We start from the raw sequence: 17,922 nt of genomic DNA on the forward strand, positions 1-17,922 counted from the left end.
ATTTTATTTTTATTTATTTACACAAGCACTGGGTACAGTCAGAAGTGTGGGAGAGTGAGAGAATTCACCAGAGCCAGAGCGGGGAGCAGAGCAGGCAGAAGGACCGAAGTACACTGCTGAGGGGAGCAGCAGGCGGCAGGAGAGGTCTGCATACCATGTGGGACCCTCGCCTGGTAGCAGGGGATCGAACCGGTGCTGCAAAGGCTGCGGACAGCTTCACAACCCAGCACTCAACCCAACCCCTGCACCACCGGGGAGGCCCTCTACTACAAAATTTTTTAAAAAATAGACTTTTGCGTCTGATGAGGCCAGTAAAATTATGCTTTGCTCTAAATACATGAAAGTGTTCCACAAAAGAAAGAGAAACCTAAAGTTAGGGTCTGTATTAGTTTGGACTCACCTGAGCTAGAAAACATCCTCTAAGAAATGAACACAGAAGTAGAGAACATAGAGGAGAAAAATGAAAGACAGACAAAACCCACCTCTCAGTAAAAAGAGTCTGCAAACAAAACTCCCAAAAGACACGAGGAAAATGGCACAGGAAATGGTCAACATGCAATAATTACTACATGAATACACTTCAGGTAAACATTCTTTTTTTGGGAAGGATTTATTTATTTATTTATGCAAGCATTGGGTACAGTCAGAAGCGTGAGAAGATGAGAGAATTCACCAGAACCAGATTGGGGTACAGAGCAGGCAGACTGACGAAATACACTACTGAGGGGAGCAGTGGGAACGGCAGGAGAGTTCTGCGCGCCATTTGGGACCCTTGCCGGCAGCCGGGGATCGAACCCACACTGCAGAGGCTGTGGGCAGCTTCGCAGCCCAGCGCTCAACTGCTGTGCCACCAGGGGAGGCCCCTCACTTCAGGTAAACATTCTGAAGAACAATTGGACAAAGACTTCAAATAAATGTTTAAAATATTAGGCTTTAAGGATTTTTTTCAATAAATGAAATTCAAGCAAAAGAAATGAGTTGTAAGAACTAGAAATAAAGGGTTAAACCTTCGCTTATAAGTAACGGTCTACATAGAAATTCCAAAAGACATGTTCTTTTAGGATGAGTTCAAGCAATGTCACCAGAGACAAAATCAATGCTCAAAAATCAACAGCATTCCAGTAATAACCAACAGAAATGTAACAAACATTTCTTTTACAATAACACTAATAATCATAAGGTCCCTAACAAAAGAATTTTTCAAAAATATGTAAAACCTCAGTGGAGAAAATTCTAAAAAATACTGGAGAATATATTCAAAGACATAGATTAATGGAGAGGTGTATCACATTTAGATTGGAAGACTCAATAAAATAATGTTAATGTTTCTCCTCTAATAATCTATAAATTCAATGATGCAACTCTAATAAAAAAAAATCTACTCTTCATTAGAACTTGACAAATTTACTTCATTATCAGTATGAGATAGCAGAAAGCCAAAAATAGCCAAAACAGTTTTGAAGAATGAAGATGAAAGAAATTTGTCCTACTCAACAGTAAAACTTCATAGCACAGTAAACTAGCCATAGTAGTTAAGAAAAGTATGCCACTAAAAAAACACACAGGACAGAGTCCAGAAACTGACATATAGGGCCTCCCTGGTGTTTCAGGGGTTAAAGACAGCGCTATCAAACTCTGGCCAGCCACTGCAGCACAAGTTTGAACCCCTTCCAGTTAGGAGCAGCCCACATGGTGCAGCAGACCTCTCCTGTCTCACCCTCTGCTCCCCCAGCAGTGTATTTCAGTAGATCTGCCTGTTTTGCTCCCCAGTCTGTCTCTGGTGAGTCCTCTCTCACACACACACCCACCCCCCTGGCCTGCATCCCAGCTCTTGTATGCATACATAAATAAATCTCTTAAAAAAAAAAACCTGACATATATGCAGAAAAGTGATGTATGACAGAAAGGGTAATATAAATAGTTTTGGGACAACTGATTATTCCTTTAGAAAAAATAAATTAGATCTCAACGTTACACCACATGATTCTCGTGGGTGATCCAAATGTAAAAAGCAGAACTTCAGAATGTTCACACAGATATGAAAAAAGAGGAACTTATGAAGAACTATACACACTATTGGAAGGGTGTAAGGTTATAAACTGGTTAAAGTCCTTCAGAAAACTGGGAAAATAACAATCTTTAAGAGAAATTTCTAGTCACATAGAAAAAAATGTCTAATTCCAGCACTGTTTATAATAGCAAAATACTGTAAATACCTCTAAATGTTTCTTGACAAAAGAGCAATACCATGTAGAGCAAGTAAACTGGATAAAGTGTATGTCAAGATAATAAAATCTCTAAAACCAAAGTTGAATGAACAAACAAGTTGCAAAACTATCTCAGTAACATGGCTTATTTAAAATTAAACCTTGGGGCCTCCCTTGATAGTGCTATCAAGCTATCACGAGCCACTGCGGCATGAGTTCAATCCCCGGCCAGGGAGCTGATCCACATGGCGCAACACACCTCTCTTGTCCCGCCCGCTGCTCCCCTCAACAGTGTATATCAGTAGATCTGCCTGTTCTGCTCCCAACTCTGTCGCTGGTGAATCCTCTCACCCTCCACACCTCTGGCCTAGACCCCAGTTCTTGTCTGCATAAATAAATAAAAATAAATCTTAAAAAAAAATTAAATTAAAACTTATAAAATATTACATAGTGCTTATACATACTTAAAAAATTATTTATTTATGCATACAAAGCTGGGGTGCTTTGACCAGAGGTATGGGGAGTGAGAGGAATCACAAGATAAAGTGGGGAGCAGAACAGGCAGATCTATTGAAAGATACTGCTGAGGGGAGCAGCGGGCGAGACAGGACAGGTCACCATGTGGGTTGCCTCCCTGGCCGGGGACTGAACTTGTGCTGTAGCAGCTGCAGATTTCTTCATAGTGCTGAGGTTTAACCCCTTGTGCCACCAGAAAGGCCCCTGTTTATACATACTTAAGTATACTGTAAAATACACAAAAATGAAACATTAAGTTCATTATAGTAATCTCCAGGGAAGATGAACAGGAGAGAAGGAGCTTCAGCTGTGTTTATTGGAATACTTTTATGAAATGAAGTAACTGAACAAGCAGGGCATAGTGCTATGGTTTGACACAGCCAGATGGAAGGGCATGAGTGTTTACATTATCTATTTTATGTATTTAAGTTTCTCATCTAAAATAAAACCCCAAATGCTTCTCTCTCTCTTTTTGGGTTAAATAGGGAATGCTTCTCCTGTTGGCAGTGCAGTTAAAAACTACATGAAGCACTGTCAATCTCTAGCCTCTGAGGCACTCATTGTTCAGCTTTGTGGGAAACAGCCAAGGAGGACTGGCAGAAAGCTGAAGAAATCACATCTCTTTTCCACGCAACAGTAAATTGGTTAAGTCGTTAACCATATTCATGACTCCCCTTAGAATGCTAACTTCAGTGACTAGTCAGCTGCTTTGTCCCGGGCATAAGGTTTTAAGTAGGGCCATGTCTAGGCAACTTCTTGTTTTGCTTACACAACAACCACTGAGAAACCTGCACAAATCCTTACAAGATACTGTCAGAAATACACTGGCTGGCTCTTTGCTTTTGAGATAACCTACCTGGCTTACTCAAAAAGCAAGAATTCACCCATCAAAGACTTTCCTATCATCACCTCAAACCTTGTTAAGAGTACACAGTGTACACTTATTTGGAGTCTGTTCACCTCTCTCCTTTCCACTGCCATCAACTTGTCTAGGTCACCATTGTTTATCTTACTATTTCTTATTCGTGTCCAAACCAGTAGCCATAGGATAAACAATTATGGCACAGGTTTTAAAAACAAGATTGGAATTATTCCCCTTTAAAACTCAGTGAAATCCTGTTTTACTTAGGGTAGTGTAAAAAAAATTTAAGAAAGGGTCTGAACATCTGGCCTGCATTTTCTCTCTAGCTGCCTCCTCATGCGCCTCTTTTTTGCAGCTCACCGTACCCCAAATATACTATCTTTCTCTCAGTCAAGACCCCAGGTTCGTTCTTTCTTCAGGAATTTAAAAAGGCCATTTTCTCTATCTGGGACACCCATTCCCTTATTCTTCCTACAGACAGATTATATTCATCCTATAAGTCTTACCTTGAAAGTTACTTCCTCAAAAAGGCATTTCCCTGAACCCCAGAGGCAAGATCAGGAGTCCTGGTATACTCTCAAATGATATCCTTTATTTTTCCATTGTAGTATTTACTACAGCCTGTATTTATTGGTGTGATTATGTGTGCTGCCTGGGGTTATATGTTCAAGACATTCCTCTGTTCAAAGTGCTTCAGTGACTTACCGACTGATACAGATCATGGCCCAGTCTCTATAGCATGGCACTTGAGACTGAAAAGCAAATGTCAGAGGAAAGTGCCAGGGGGCTAGAGGCCTAAGTTAGAGTTACTAGATATTAGATCTTAGACAAGTTTTCTGGCCTTCCAGAGACTAAATTTACTTATCTATAAAATAGTGGCACTAATACTATTAACACTTAACACTCTGGGGGTGTTAAGAGAATCAAATGTTAGCTTAGCTTATGTGAAATAGTTTTTAATAGCAATCCAACATCATTTTGATAATTTTTTATAGTCAAATACACAGCATAAAATTTACCACGACACTCAATATATTCACAATGTTGTGCAGTTATACCAAGGGATAATTTTTTTTTTTAAGATTTATTTATTTATTTATACAAGCACTGGGTACAGTCAGAAGCGCGGGAGGGTGAGAGAATTCACCAGAGCCAGAGGGGAGAGCAGAGCAGGCAGAGTGATGAAATACACTGCTGAGGGGAGCAGCAAGCGGCAGAAGAGGTCTGCGTGCCATGTGGGACCCTCGCCCAGTGATTGAACTGAACTGCAGAGGCTGAGGGCAGCTTCGCAACTCAGCGCTCAACCGCTGCGCCACCAGGGAGGCCCGATAATTCTTTTTGTTACTTTTTTCCACACCCCTCTAAGTCTATGACACACAAATGCATGTTTGAAATACCTCTCTTTAAGGCCTGCTGTACCCTAAGTTCCTTCATCAAGTTCCTGATCTCTTAACTGCTAGGAATAACTGCTCTATTAACCTAAAGCATTTATTTAACATATACCTTTCTTCTGATGCCACTGAATTCTTACCCAATTTGCCTACAAACCTGCAAGTACTTTGAGGCCAAAATCATTGTTTACCTTTGTACTCCCTACAGTTTTGTACTATTTCAGAAGAGTAATAAATGTTTCTCTAAATTTATTGACTTTTTGCTCACCAGAATGATTTTATACTTACTGATTTACTTAGTTTCTGATTCTAGACTTTAGTGTAACTGATTTAAGAAAATTGACATTTTCCAACTAAATCAAAGAAAATACATAGGTGAGTATTTTCATTAGAACACAGTACTACAGATGAGGAAATTATAGTTTTGTCTCACCAAGACACAGACTTTTAAGCAGTGGCTTTCATCTTAGCCGATGTTTAATAACCTACAAATGAAGATAAAGGGCTTTAGTCCTAGCTCACGTCATGTAAACATTCACCATCTATACAGAAGTCATTCTTGACTGTGTGTTTTCTTTTTCTTTTTCTTTTTTTAGGTGGAGTCCATTTTCCTTTTAGGCACTGTTCACATTTTCACAACATGTCTGAGAGAGGAAGCTGGTGAGACTATCCCAGGCAGGACATGCCAAAGCAGGCCAACAATAACTGACTGTCCTTCCAATACATTCCCCCCTTTCAGTAACAGTATTGATAAGTAACAGCACATGGGTGTATGTGCTTTAACATATATTATCCTATTATCCTTCATGGAACCTACCCAGATCAAAACCTTATGAAGCCAGAAATATGTAAGACACTAGATTTTCAAATTTCTGTCTGGATTAGAAACAATTACATCACCTTTTTCAGAGCAAAAAGGCAAGGAAGATGAGAGCTGTAGAAGTCTATCTACATTTATTACATTCTGACCACTGAGAAGTTAGCAATGGTGACACCGTGCCAGGCACATAATGGGATCTCAGTAAATATTTGTGGTTTTTTTTAAAAGAATTTATTTATTTATTTGTTTATTTATACATACATACATACACACACACACACACACACATACATACATACAAGCACTGGGTACAGTCAGAAGCGCGGGAGGGTAAGAGAATTCACCAGAGCCAAAGCGGGGAGCAGAGCAGCCAGAAGGACTGAAGAACACTGCTGAGGGGAGCAGCAGGCGGCAGGAGAGGTCTGCGGGCCATGCAGGACCCTCCTCCGGTGGCCGGGGAGCAGCCAGGGATCGAACCGGTGCCACAGAGGCTTCGGGCAGCTTCACAACCCAGAGCTCAACCGCTGCGCCACCGGGGAGGCCCTCAGTAAATATTTGTGACACAAGAAATAGATACACACCAGGGAGATCAACAAATAATGCTACCCATGAAGATATTTGCCTTCTTTTTGTGGGGAGAGATTTGTCAAAATGTTTCCAGAGACCAAGAACATTATATTTCAACAAAATGACATTTTTAAACCTCACTAACTGGTAAGGCTCTTATATACCACTTACCTTGATTCGTGAGCTGGGGTTTAGCATGATGTACTTAATGGAACCTTGGATGTTTTCTGTCCAGGAAACCAGCCAAGTCACCTTGTTATCATGTCGGACTTCTTTCCATTTATGTCCTGGAGGAGGAGAAGGAACCTTGGCATCTCTGTGGAAATAAGAAAGCAAGAGGTGTAAAATGAGAAGTGAAGAACAATTTTATCTTTCAAAACCTGAATTGGGTAAACGAGCTAAACATACATTTCTAAGTTTCCTCCTTACTAGTCAATACCTGAAAGAAAAAAACAAACTAAAAAATTGGAAGATTTATATATGGAAATACTGTGGTTTCCAAACAGTTTTTTGTAATTTGGGTAATATCCCCATCGATCAAGTATAATGGAAGCCCTCCACTTCATTTCCAACCCAAAGGATGAAGTCTGCTCACTTGCTACAATTGATAATTATATCCTCAGGCATGATCCGTCTCTTCAGCATGCCCATCTTGGGGTGGTTGCCACGGCCACGGAAAAGCCCAGGAGGTTCTATCTTGAAGTTGGCAATCCTTTCTTTGTGGCTATCCATAATACAGAAGCCATATTCTTTCAGTAATTTTTCATTCTCTTCTTTGATTTTCTGGAAGACAGCAAGGAAGTAGTCAAAAAAGATTCAAATTGCTGCTCTCTGCTCATAATTTCTTCTGTTTAGTGGGAGAACAGGTCACATGGTAGAGAAAAGTCTAAAAATCACTAAGAAAGGGAAATCTCTGGAAGATTTTTCAAACTTAAATACAGTAAAATTAACATAAGGGTCTACGGGTAAGGACTAACTTTACAGATTCAAATGAATTCTCTTATTTTAAAGGATATATTTATGAGTATTACCTAGGTATTTTTAAGCGTAGCTTTAAAAATAAACACTGCTTTGAGTAGAATCAGGATGGGGGATGAGAAAGAGTTCTGACAGGCCTTATAAAGAACATCTTTTGGCCTCCCTAGTGGCGCAAGGGGTTAAGCACCTCACTATGAAGCAATCCGCAGCTTCTGCAGCATGAGTTTGATCCCCCGCCGGCCAGAGACCAACCCGCATGGTGCGGCAGACCGCTCCTGTCTCACCTGCTGCTCCCCTCAGCAGTGTATTTCAGTAAGTCTGCCTGTTCTGTTCCCCACTCTGTCTCTGGTGAATCCTCTCACACCCCGCATCTCTTGCCTGTATCCCAGTTCTTGTACGCATAAATAAATAAATCTTTAAAAAAAAAAAAAAAGAAAGAAAGAACATCCTCCTCATGCTTTCCAATATATCCCAGAGACAAGGAGTGGAACAGCATATCACATGGGATTTCAAGCTCAAACTAACCTATCATGAATTCTTTCCTAGGTATATGGGCACATACATACTATTCTGTGATTCTTATTCCAAAGTGGATGGGGAGGGGATTTAAAGTCTCCTCCTCATCCTCTACAGACTCTTCATTCATAAACTTGGCAATTCAATTTAACTAAATCTTGCTGCCTTATGAGAAGACATAGATTCAGAATTTGCTGGTCACAGGATATTTCTAAAGTATAAGAGGTACTTCTAAAACCTTTCTGAGTTTAAAAACATTCCCAAATAAACAAAATTTCATTGATTTGGAGAACTGGGGAGAAGATAAAGTTGAGTCTAAAGAATAGGATGCATTTAATCTTTCCTATAGTAACTGATGACTTTTTTTTTTTTAAAGATTTATTTATTTATACAAGTACTGGGTACAGTCAGAAGTGTGGGAGGGTGAGAGAATTCACCAGAGCCAGAGCAGGGAGCAGAGCAGGCAGAAGGACCGAAGTACACTGCTGAGGGGATCAAAGGGTGGCAGGAGAGGTCTGCGTACCATGTGGGACCCTCCTCTGGTGGCCGGGGAGCTGGCGCCACAGAAGCTGCGGGCAGCTTCACAACCCAGCACTCATCCGCTGCGCCACCAGGGAGGCCCAGTAACTGATGACTTTAAAATGAAAGGTCAAATAGTTACATAATACAATGGCTTAAATTATATTAATATTTAAGCTCTTTAAAATATTGAAACTATGGTGCTTTGAAGTACAACGTATTCATTAAAATCCTTAATTTGGGGGCTTCTGAACTGAAAAATTCAAACTCTAGCTTGGATTCCTCTAGATCAGGGGTTAGCAAACTTTTTTTTAAATAGAAAATACAGTTCACCCTTGAACAGTGTGGGTATTAAAAGCACTGATGACCCCTTCCATCCTGGTGTAATATATAGTTAGCCCTCAGTATTACATATCACACTCATAGCCTTGATTCAACCTACTGACACCTGCAGTTGGTTGGATGTGTGAAAGCAGAATCTGAGGTAGGAAAAAACTCATATGTAAGTGGGTCCCTACACTCTAAACCTGTATTGTTCAAGGGTCAACTGTATTTTTGGCTTGTGGGCCATATGGTCTCTTTTACAACTACTCAACTTGGCTACTGTCACATGAAAAATGCCACAGATAATATGTAACCTGTGGCCATGTTTCAATAAAACTTAACAAAAGGAGGCAGCCTACTGATATTCTAAAAGAAAATGACATCCTGGCTGGACACTAAAAAATTCTCTGGGAATGAGGCTGACCAAAGCTGGAAGATGGGAGATGGAGGAGTGTGACTAGATTCCAAAGTAAAACAGATCAAAGAACAGAGAGCTACATGGCCAGTATTATTTTATCTTTCTTAAATCTGTAATATTTAGGAGCCTATGTGGCTGCAGCAGATCTGCCCATCCATAAGTATTGTATTGTTGAAGTTACTGACTGGTCTTTAGATCAGTAAAACAACAGGTTCTTATGGTGAGCCATCAAAAAAGTGCTTATTCACAATTTTCAATCTGCATATAAAACCCTCAAGAAAATTTTTGCTTTATTAGGCTGAGAATCCTGTATCTTTAGTTTAGGACTCTGGGAAATTATTAAAATCAAAACTATGTTGTAAGAGCCAACAAGAATATTAGATGGGCTAATCATTATTCCAGCATTTTCTAGAGTTTTAAGGAATTTTGTAATACCTGTTTTTCTTCCTTGCTCATCTGTTTCCGAGCTTCTGATTGGGCTTTGAAATACTGGCTCATCTGAGTAAAATCACATTTGCTTAGGTTGGTGATAACATTCTTCTCTTCGTTAGTCATTTCCTAGTAAACAGAGGGAGATCGAAGAAGGTAGATACACTTATAAACCCTGAGGTGTCTTTGAGATAATAGCAAAAGCACCATTTTTTCAAAGATATCTGGAGAAGTAGTCAATCTAAACCAGTGAGTTTTTAAAAAAAAGAATTATTCCCTTATAGAACATGTAACTTGTAAAATTTTTCAGTGACCACTGAAAAAAGAAACAGCTGTGTGATTTCTTGGACTCCTTTGTGTATCCCCATAAGCCCCATGGTAGGAATAGCACAGCTGGAATATCACGTATCTGTATCATCTAATAATGAGGGAAATATTCCATATTTACTCTCTTAGAAATTTATGCTGCTCTATTCACTTATTTTAGTCTCTGTCCACATTATCCCAATTGCGATTAATGCAACTATTTAAATAGAAAATGAGACTGTTTAAAATCACCTAGGCAAATAAAGAATGTGGTTTCAAAAGCAGAAAAGTATCTAAAGAGCAAATGAGCAAGAGTCAGGAGGGAATGCAACATCACATTAACATCTCTTTGTAACCGTAGACAGGGGCAATCCTGCAGAGACAAATTTCCCTTTGCTTAACTAGAGATTAAGGTTTTCTATTTGGCCTAATTGATAAAATATTAGAGAAGAAATGTTAAGTATTCTTTTCGGGTAAAACCCTATATAACATGGTAAATAAACAGAAAAACAACCAACTTTTAATACAATAAAATTAATAAAATTCAATTTTATACTAGGGATCTCTTTTGGTAAAATTTTTTATTGCTTAGTAGTGGGTCGATATTTTTCAAAGTGCAATACATGAGAAACAATACCTTTCTCCAGTCTTTAAAGAAATTTTTCCTAAATACTTCCTTAGTAGTATATTCATGGTCGAGCATTTTTGCAAAGAATGTAGCTACTTCTTCTGCTTTGGGGCTCAGCTTCATGACTTTACCTAGAGAAAAAAGTGGTTCCAAAAAATAAGGTGTTGTATTCATGTTCTGAATAGAAATACTGAGCTCTGGAGACTCCTTCCTTAATTATGGTTTACTTTCTCAAGGTATTTAAAGGCCTGGTGACACATGACAATAACAAAGAAAATATACTGATCTGTATTATTTGCACAAATTTTCCTTCTCTTCAGCAGATATCTACCTGGCTCATTCTCTGGAGACTGCTATTAAATCATTCCTAGATGCCTGATCAGGACAGGGACGGCCTGAGGGAGGCCAAGGGACTCTTCCTTTTGTTTTCAGTAACCAGGGCCCTCTTTATCTCCTCAATTGTTTTTTAAAATCAAATCCTTCCAGGGATTCCCGCCATGGCTTAGTAAGTAACATGAATTCAAGAATGGGGAGGAATAAGGGAGGGAGTAGAAGAAAGTAATTGTGGGGAAAAGAAATAGGCATCTTTCTTCTTTAAACTCAGGTGGGTGGAATACAAATATATATATAAATCTCCTTAGCAAGTAAGCCCAGACATCCCATCCTAACAGCTTAAATAAGACCTACCTCTAGAACTGGGCTACCTTTAGACCAGTGATATCAGCACTGAGAGGGAATTGTTAGAAATGCAGACTTTCAGGCCCTATTCCAGACTTGACTAAATCAGAAAGTCTATTTTCATGAAACACCGAGCTGGTCTGTCTGTACACAGAGTTTGAGGTACACTGCTTGGGAACACAGACCATGAGGTTGCCTATTTTAGGGAAACAGGATTTCATCCAGAACACAAGGGATGACTGGGACTCTCGGCATTGTGCACATTAAATAAAAGCTGTCCCAAAGGAATCCTGATGTGATACAAATGAAACTGCTAAATGATTAGAAAAATTGAACAGGGCCTACGGGTTTTGTGTACTTTAATAAGTTAATAAAGAAAAAGTACTTAGAAAATTTAATCTATGTTTCAAATAGAGTACTTTAAGCGTCACTTAGGGCCAATTTCCATCTTTTTCTAGAAACGCCAACCTTATAACAGCCCCTAGAACTAATCCATTGCATAGTAACATCATTTGGCTATACTTAAAATAATGTTAAATACTATTCCAATACTTTACTATTACATAGGTATTAATAATTCACCAAGGGTTTTCATATCCGTTATAGAAAACTGAAACTTAACCAGAAACCCACACCTTATCTCATGGTGGTTGGGAAGATAACATCTCCCTTGCGGGGATGTAGGGAACTGCAGCACAAAATTGGAAGTAAACAGAACCTGTCGGAATCTACAACTGAAAAGGCCAACAGGTGGCGTGCTTTCCCCTCATATCCCTCCCCCCAGGGACCAGACTTCTGCCCTTCAAAGAGGACTGGGAACCCAGTCTGGCTTTTAAAGGTTTCCAGCAAGTCTTCAGAAATCCCCTACTCAGGTTTAAATCACAGTTGCCAGTAAAGTTGAAAACATTAAGTCACTAGGAATAAAACAATTAAAAATAAAATAAACAGCATGAAAAGAATGTAAACTGTTCCCTTTTCTTCTTATCTTCTTTTTGGGAATGGGGGGGGGGGCCGGTAACATTAGTGTGTAAAATGCATGAATGTAAACTGTTCTTGTGTCTATTTGGAATAAACTAAATTTCATGAGTAGCTGGAAAAAGAGAGCGAGTGAGAGAGAGCACGAGACAGACAGACAGACAGAGACACACACTCTGATAGTGACTCTGACTCTTTGGGCAACTTTTCTGAATTCTGTACCAAGAAGAAGTATTTTGATGCCTGTTTTAGATGAGCTGTCAGAAATGAAATGACAGGGCTTTCCTGGTGGCGCAAGGGGTTAAGACACAACCTATGATGCTGTCTGCAGCCACTGCATCACGAGTTCGATCCCAGGCCAGGGAGATACCCACATGGTGCAGCAGACCTCTCCTGACTTGCCCGCTGCTCCCCTCAGCAGTGTATTTCAGTCAATCCACCTGTTCTGTACCCTACCCTGTCTCTGGTGAATCCTCTCACCCCCCACACTTCTGGCCTATACCCCAGTTCTTGTACGCAGAAATAAATAAATCTTAAAAGGAAAGAAAGAAAAAGAAATGACAGCTCCCAGCCGCAGAGTGGTGGAAGAATGATCTGAAAGTTCCTGGCAATGGTAACACTCTGTGGAAAAGCTGTGTTCCTGGAAGAGGAAACTGCTGAGTCAGAACTGAAAATATGAGGTTCTAAGCAGAGGCAGTAATTCACTAATTGAGCCAGCCCATGTCCCACCTCCTTGGCAGGATCTAAAGAAGTCTGAGAACTCTGTTCCCTAGAGAGTAAGCAGGATTTAGAGCATCAGTTTTGAATTGGTCAAATCCTACTTCTTGACAGTGCAGAGCAGGAGTTCACACAATCAAAGGAAAGAAATCCCAGAGGGAAGACCAACTGAGAGAACGCTAGAGTCCTGGAACTTCGAATCCTATAATGAAGGACAAGGCAAGACACCATGGCAACCAGTGATGGCTCAGGTCCCTGCCTCCCATCTTGGAAAGTTAAGAGAATCCAAAGGCCAGATAATCTAGTTATCCCCTCAAATCATTTTTGAAAAACAAAGTGAGACTACTAGTTGAACATTCTAAAACTCTCAGTAAACCTAGACTTGGGGTAAGGATACCCGCACTTTTTTTTTTTTTAAAGATTTATTTATTTATGCATACAAGAACTGGGGTACAGACCAGAGGTATGGGGGGGGGGGTGAGAGGATTCACCAGAGACAGAGCAGGGAACAGAACAGGCAGACTGACGAAATACACTGCTAGGGCAGCAGTGAGCAAGTCAGGAGAGGTCTGCTGCGCCATGTGGGCAGCTCCCTGGCCAGGGATCGAACTCGTGCTGCAGAGGCGGTAGATAGCTTCATAGGTTATATCTTAACCCTTTGCACCACCAGGGAGGCCCGATACCTGCACTTTTATAAATCGTTTTTTTTCAAGGTTCTGGGCCCTTTCCCTATATTGCAGTTTTGACTTTGAGTCATATCTGAGTGTCTCCAAGAATGACTCACTGTGAGAGCTGACAGAATTCTGCCCTGTGCTCTCTGGTCAACACAGTTCAGAACGTTTATCTGATATAAGCTTTTGTCATTAACTATGGGGATCCTGCTAGACTGCAAACTCTGAGATAAGAAATTAGGCAATACTGTTCACTGCTGTGTCTTGGTGTCTGAACTCAGGCATACTGAATAGACATGGTTTTAATAAACAAATTCCAGGTTGCTCAATTTGACTTGTCCCTCACTTGCAAGACCTGGCCTTTTAGTATAAACTACTACTTTGCCTATAAGCATCTGTGGCTGCGAAGCCATTCTTAGTGAACAAAGAGATGTACCAGAACTCTTGAGTGTTCGTGATGCTTCCCAGCAGGTTTTTTGCTAAGTGTTTCTCAAAGTTTGGTCAGCAGACCACTTGTTCCAGAAGTACCCAATGCAACTCCTCTCCTATTAAATGAGCCCAGATTTACTGTGGTGAATGTTAAGCACATAAAGTTTTGACGAACAATTTCTATACTTTTCTGGACAGTCTCTTGGAATGAGAGTTAAAAGCTAGTCTCAAATGGGCCTCCCTGGTGCCTAGGGGTTAAGTCTAAGCGCTATCAATGCTACAGCCAGAGCGCAATCCCCAGCCAGGGAGCTAACCTACATATGTCATAGCAGACCTCTCATCTCATACCCTACAACTCTGGCCTATACCCCAGCTGTTTTATGCAAAAATAAATAATAAATAAAATCTTAAAAAAAAAAAAAAAAGGACTATTCTCAAATCCCTCAATCCAAGGTCAAAATAACAACAGACAATTAACAATTTTGAGGGTTCTACAAGAATCAGGAAAAGCATTTCTTTAGAGCTGTTGGTCAGACTTGACTGTGTAAGGCATAGTATTTTGTTATGTAGTGGGTGTTATGTAAAGACACCTACTATCTTTACCTAGAGGCTACTGGTAAACTAATTAATTCTTAAACAAATTTATTATTTGTAGTGACAAGCAGCTAAGCAGCTTGTCAGCTTTCACTACACAGCTGAAATAACTACTATCATTCAAGCTTTTCTAGTAACTCTGTAAAGAGTAGTTCTTTAGAAATGAAGTTCAGATAAAAATATTTAGTTGTGGATCATGTGCTATGAGCCATGTAGATTGGGTCCTTTTGGGACCATGTAGATAACACATTAATAGCCCCTTTTCTCAGGAACTCTCCTGCACTGTTGGTGGGAGTGCAAACTGGTCCAACCACTATGGAGAGCTGTGTGGAGATTTCTGGACCTACTAAACATAGAGCTTCCATATGATCTAGCAATTCCACTCCTAGGTATTTACCCAAGGACACAGAAACATCAATTCCAAAGAGCACCTGCACCCCTATGTTTACAGCAGCACTGTTTACAATAGCTAAGCTTTGGAAACCCAAATGCCCAAAAATAGATGACTGGATCAAGAAGATGTGGTACATATACACCATGGAATATTACTCAGCATTCAAAAAAGATAAACACATGCAATTTGCAGCAGCAGAGATGGAGCTGGAAGGGATCATGCTCAGCGAAATAAGCCAGAAAGAAAAAGAAAAATACCGGATGGTCTCACTCATAGTGGGAATCTAGAAAACTTAAGTAAGGGACCAGGAAAAAGAATAACTATAAGAAAGAAAATATCAAAATCAACAAACAACTATCAACCAGAGACACTCTATGGGGGGTGGGGAGTAGGGAAAGGAGGGCTTGGGGTCAAAATAAGGGGGTTGTAATTGTATGGGGAATATAAAAATAAAATTTAAATTAAAAAAATTATATTAAAAAAAAAATAGCTCCTTTTCTCACAACACTTTTCCAATACCAAACAGATCTTTAAGAGTTAAGTAAACACTAAATGGCCTTTCCCCCCAAACCACATAATGACAGTAAAACAAAATAGACTGTACAGTACAAGAGCCTTCCTTATTTTCTATTTCTAAATAGAAGCAGATTCTTTTCTTGGCCAAAACCTGGACAACCTTGGAACAACTCACCATCATAGTAAAACTTGACACTTTCTGGCAGAGGTTCATATGGTGGAGCAAATACAGGACCTTTATGTTCTAAGAATTTCCATTTGATGCCTTCAGGATAGCGCTCTTCCTCCCACCTTTAAAAGATAAAACACCTCATTTAGTGATCACTTCACCAATTGTATCATCTACTAAATGCAAAAGTAATTATCTGCTCTTTTGATTGGTGCTTTAGAATGACTCTTGCATCATATTCGAGGCCTGATCAAAATGAAAAATATCCTTCAACTTTGAAGAAAGTCCACATTCATAATAAGATGGAAAACCCAGATAAATGGAGTGGAATACCTTTCAACAGTTCAATTCAAAGACAAAGATATAACCATCACTCACAGAGTTCACCAACAAATGAGGGATATGAAAATGGAAACACTTGTATTTACCACAATAGTCTAATAAATAAAACCACAATGGTACATATTAACAGAGGTATTATTTATGCTATTGATACATAGGATACGACCACCTGAGAGTAGAGATGTCAAGTCAAGCAAGCTATACAGGAGAAAATAAATGGATGAAAAAGTGCATAATAAAACAGAAGACAGGGAAATAATAGTTCATTTTGTTGAGTTTAAGATATTTAATGCGCTGTCAAGTGCTACCTAACAGACATTAATAAATGAATCTAAAATCTTAGTGGAAACAACTTAAAAACATTTTATTCAAAAATGACCGAACATACAAAAAATGATACAATGAACACCATATAAACATCAGCTATACGAGAACTTTTAAAATTTCCTATTTGTTAAACCATTTTAAAGTAATGATACCTCACTGCTAAATGCTTCAGCAAACATTTCTATAAAAATATTCAATTATAATACTTTTATCATAAGTAATGAAATTAATAGCTCCCTACCATAATTCTAAATATCCAGACCCAAATCTTGCCGATTCTAACAAAAATGTTATTTTGCAAACCAGGATCCAATTAAGGATCATATATATTGCAATTGGTTGCTATGTCTCAGTCTGTTTTTCTCTGCAATTACACAGACCTTCTTGTCACCACGGCCATTTTGTTTTTGAAGAGTCAACTGTTTTACAGATAGAATTTTTTAAAAGAGATTTATTTATGCATACAAGAACTGGGGTACAGGCCAGAGGTACAGGGGGTGAGAGGATTCTCCAGAGACAGAGTAGGGAGCAGAACAGGTAGATCAACTGAAATACACTGCTGAGGGGAGCAGCAGGCGAGACAGGAGAGGTCTGCTGCGCCATGTGGGTCACCTCCCTGGCCAGGGATCGAACTCATGCTGCAGGGGCTACAGATTGCTTCACAGTGCTCTGCTTATTAACAACTTGCGCCAGCAGGGAGGCCCACAGATAGAATGTTTTTAAAGTTTCACATATTTAATCCTTCATTATTGTACCTTAAAATGAAAAGCCCTAGAGATCTGTAGTAATAATAGTATTACTAGAAAACCAAAACCAACTTATACAGTAAAATGATTTCCGACAAGGGTGCCAGGGTCATTCAAAGGAGAAAGGGCAATCTGTTCAACAACTGGTTTTGGGGAAACTGGATATTCACATGCAAAAAATGAAGTTGGAGGGCCTTCCTGGTGCGCACGGAGTTAAGTCTAAGCCCTATGAAGCAATCTGCAGCCTCTGCAGCACTAGTTTGATCCCCAGCCAGGGAGCTAACCCACATGACAGCAGACCTCTTTTCTCTGCTCCCCTCAGCAGTGTATTTCATTCAGTCTGCTTGTTATGCTCCCCTCTCTTTCTCTAGTGAATCCTCTCTTCCCTCACCCTGACCCCCTGCACCTTTGAAAGACATCAAGGTGACTTTCTCTGGTAGGCCGAACTTAAGAATTCAAGTTAGGTATCAATTTAGTAATTTGTGCTAAAAGAGGGATCCGGGAGAAGTGCTAGAACTCCGTCTGAGAAAGAGACATCCACATACTGTTTGAAATCAATTTCCCAAGTATTTAACGAGTATCTCCAAATACACTGTAAAATGGGTATTTTTTACTTTATAAATTTCAGTAAAAAGGGCATATATAAGAATTTTCTGTAAGTTAATCTCTGGAATCAAGGACAGTTTCTCTGGTTTAAGGAGAATGTCAATCCACCCATATTCCACAAATTTCTTACCATCTTTTCTGATCACATCCATGGAATTTTGGGCTTTTAACACTAATTCCTTATATCGTAATCCTCACTCCTATAGCATTTGACCTTTGCTAAGCTAAGAGACACGAAACTCCATTTTGAGTCACACTAGACACCAATTCTTATGTC

At 39.6% G+C, this 17,922-nt stretch overlaps 1 protein-coding gene across 4 annotated transcripts in view; it reads right to left on the bottom strand.

Moving 5' to 3' along the window:
* Positions 1–17,922, bottom strand: part of TOP1 (DNA topoisomerase I) — a gene marked incomplete at both ends in the record, with an annotated part of 80,631 nt that overhangs the window by 12,775 nt on the left and 49,934 nt on the right. For all 4 annotated transcript variants that reach the window (XM_084247450.1, XM_084247449.1, XM_084247448.1 and 1 more), the window contains 5 exons: positions 6,535–6,679; positions 6,959–7,146; positions 9,554–9,676; positions 10,491–10,612; positions 15,631–15,746. In XM_084247450.1, the coding sequence (XP_084103576.1) occupies positions 6,535–6,679; positions 6,959–7,146; positions 9,554–9,676; positions 10,491–10,612; positions 15,631–15,746 (694 nt within the window). The remainder of the gene's footprint in view (positions 1–6,534; positions 6,680–6,958; positions 7,147–9,553; positions 9,677–10,490; positions 10,613–15,630; positions 15,747–17,922) is intronic.

Source organism: Talpa europaea, assembly GCF_964194135.1.
Source record: "Talpa europaea genome assembly, chromosome: 11".
NCBI lineage: Eukaryota > Metazoa > Chordata > Mammalia > Eulipotyphla > Talpidae > Talpa > Talpa europaea.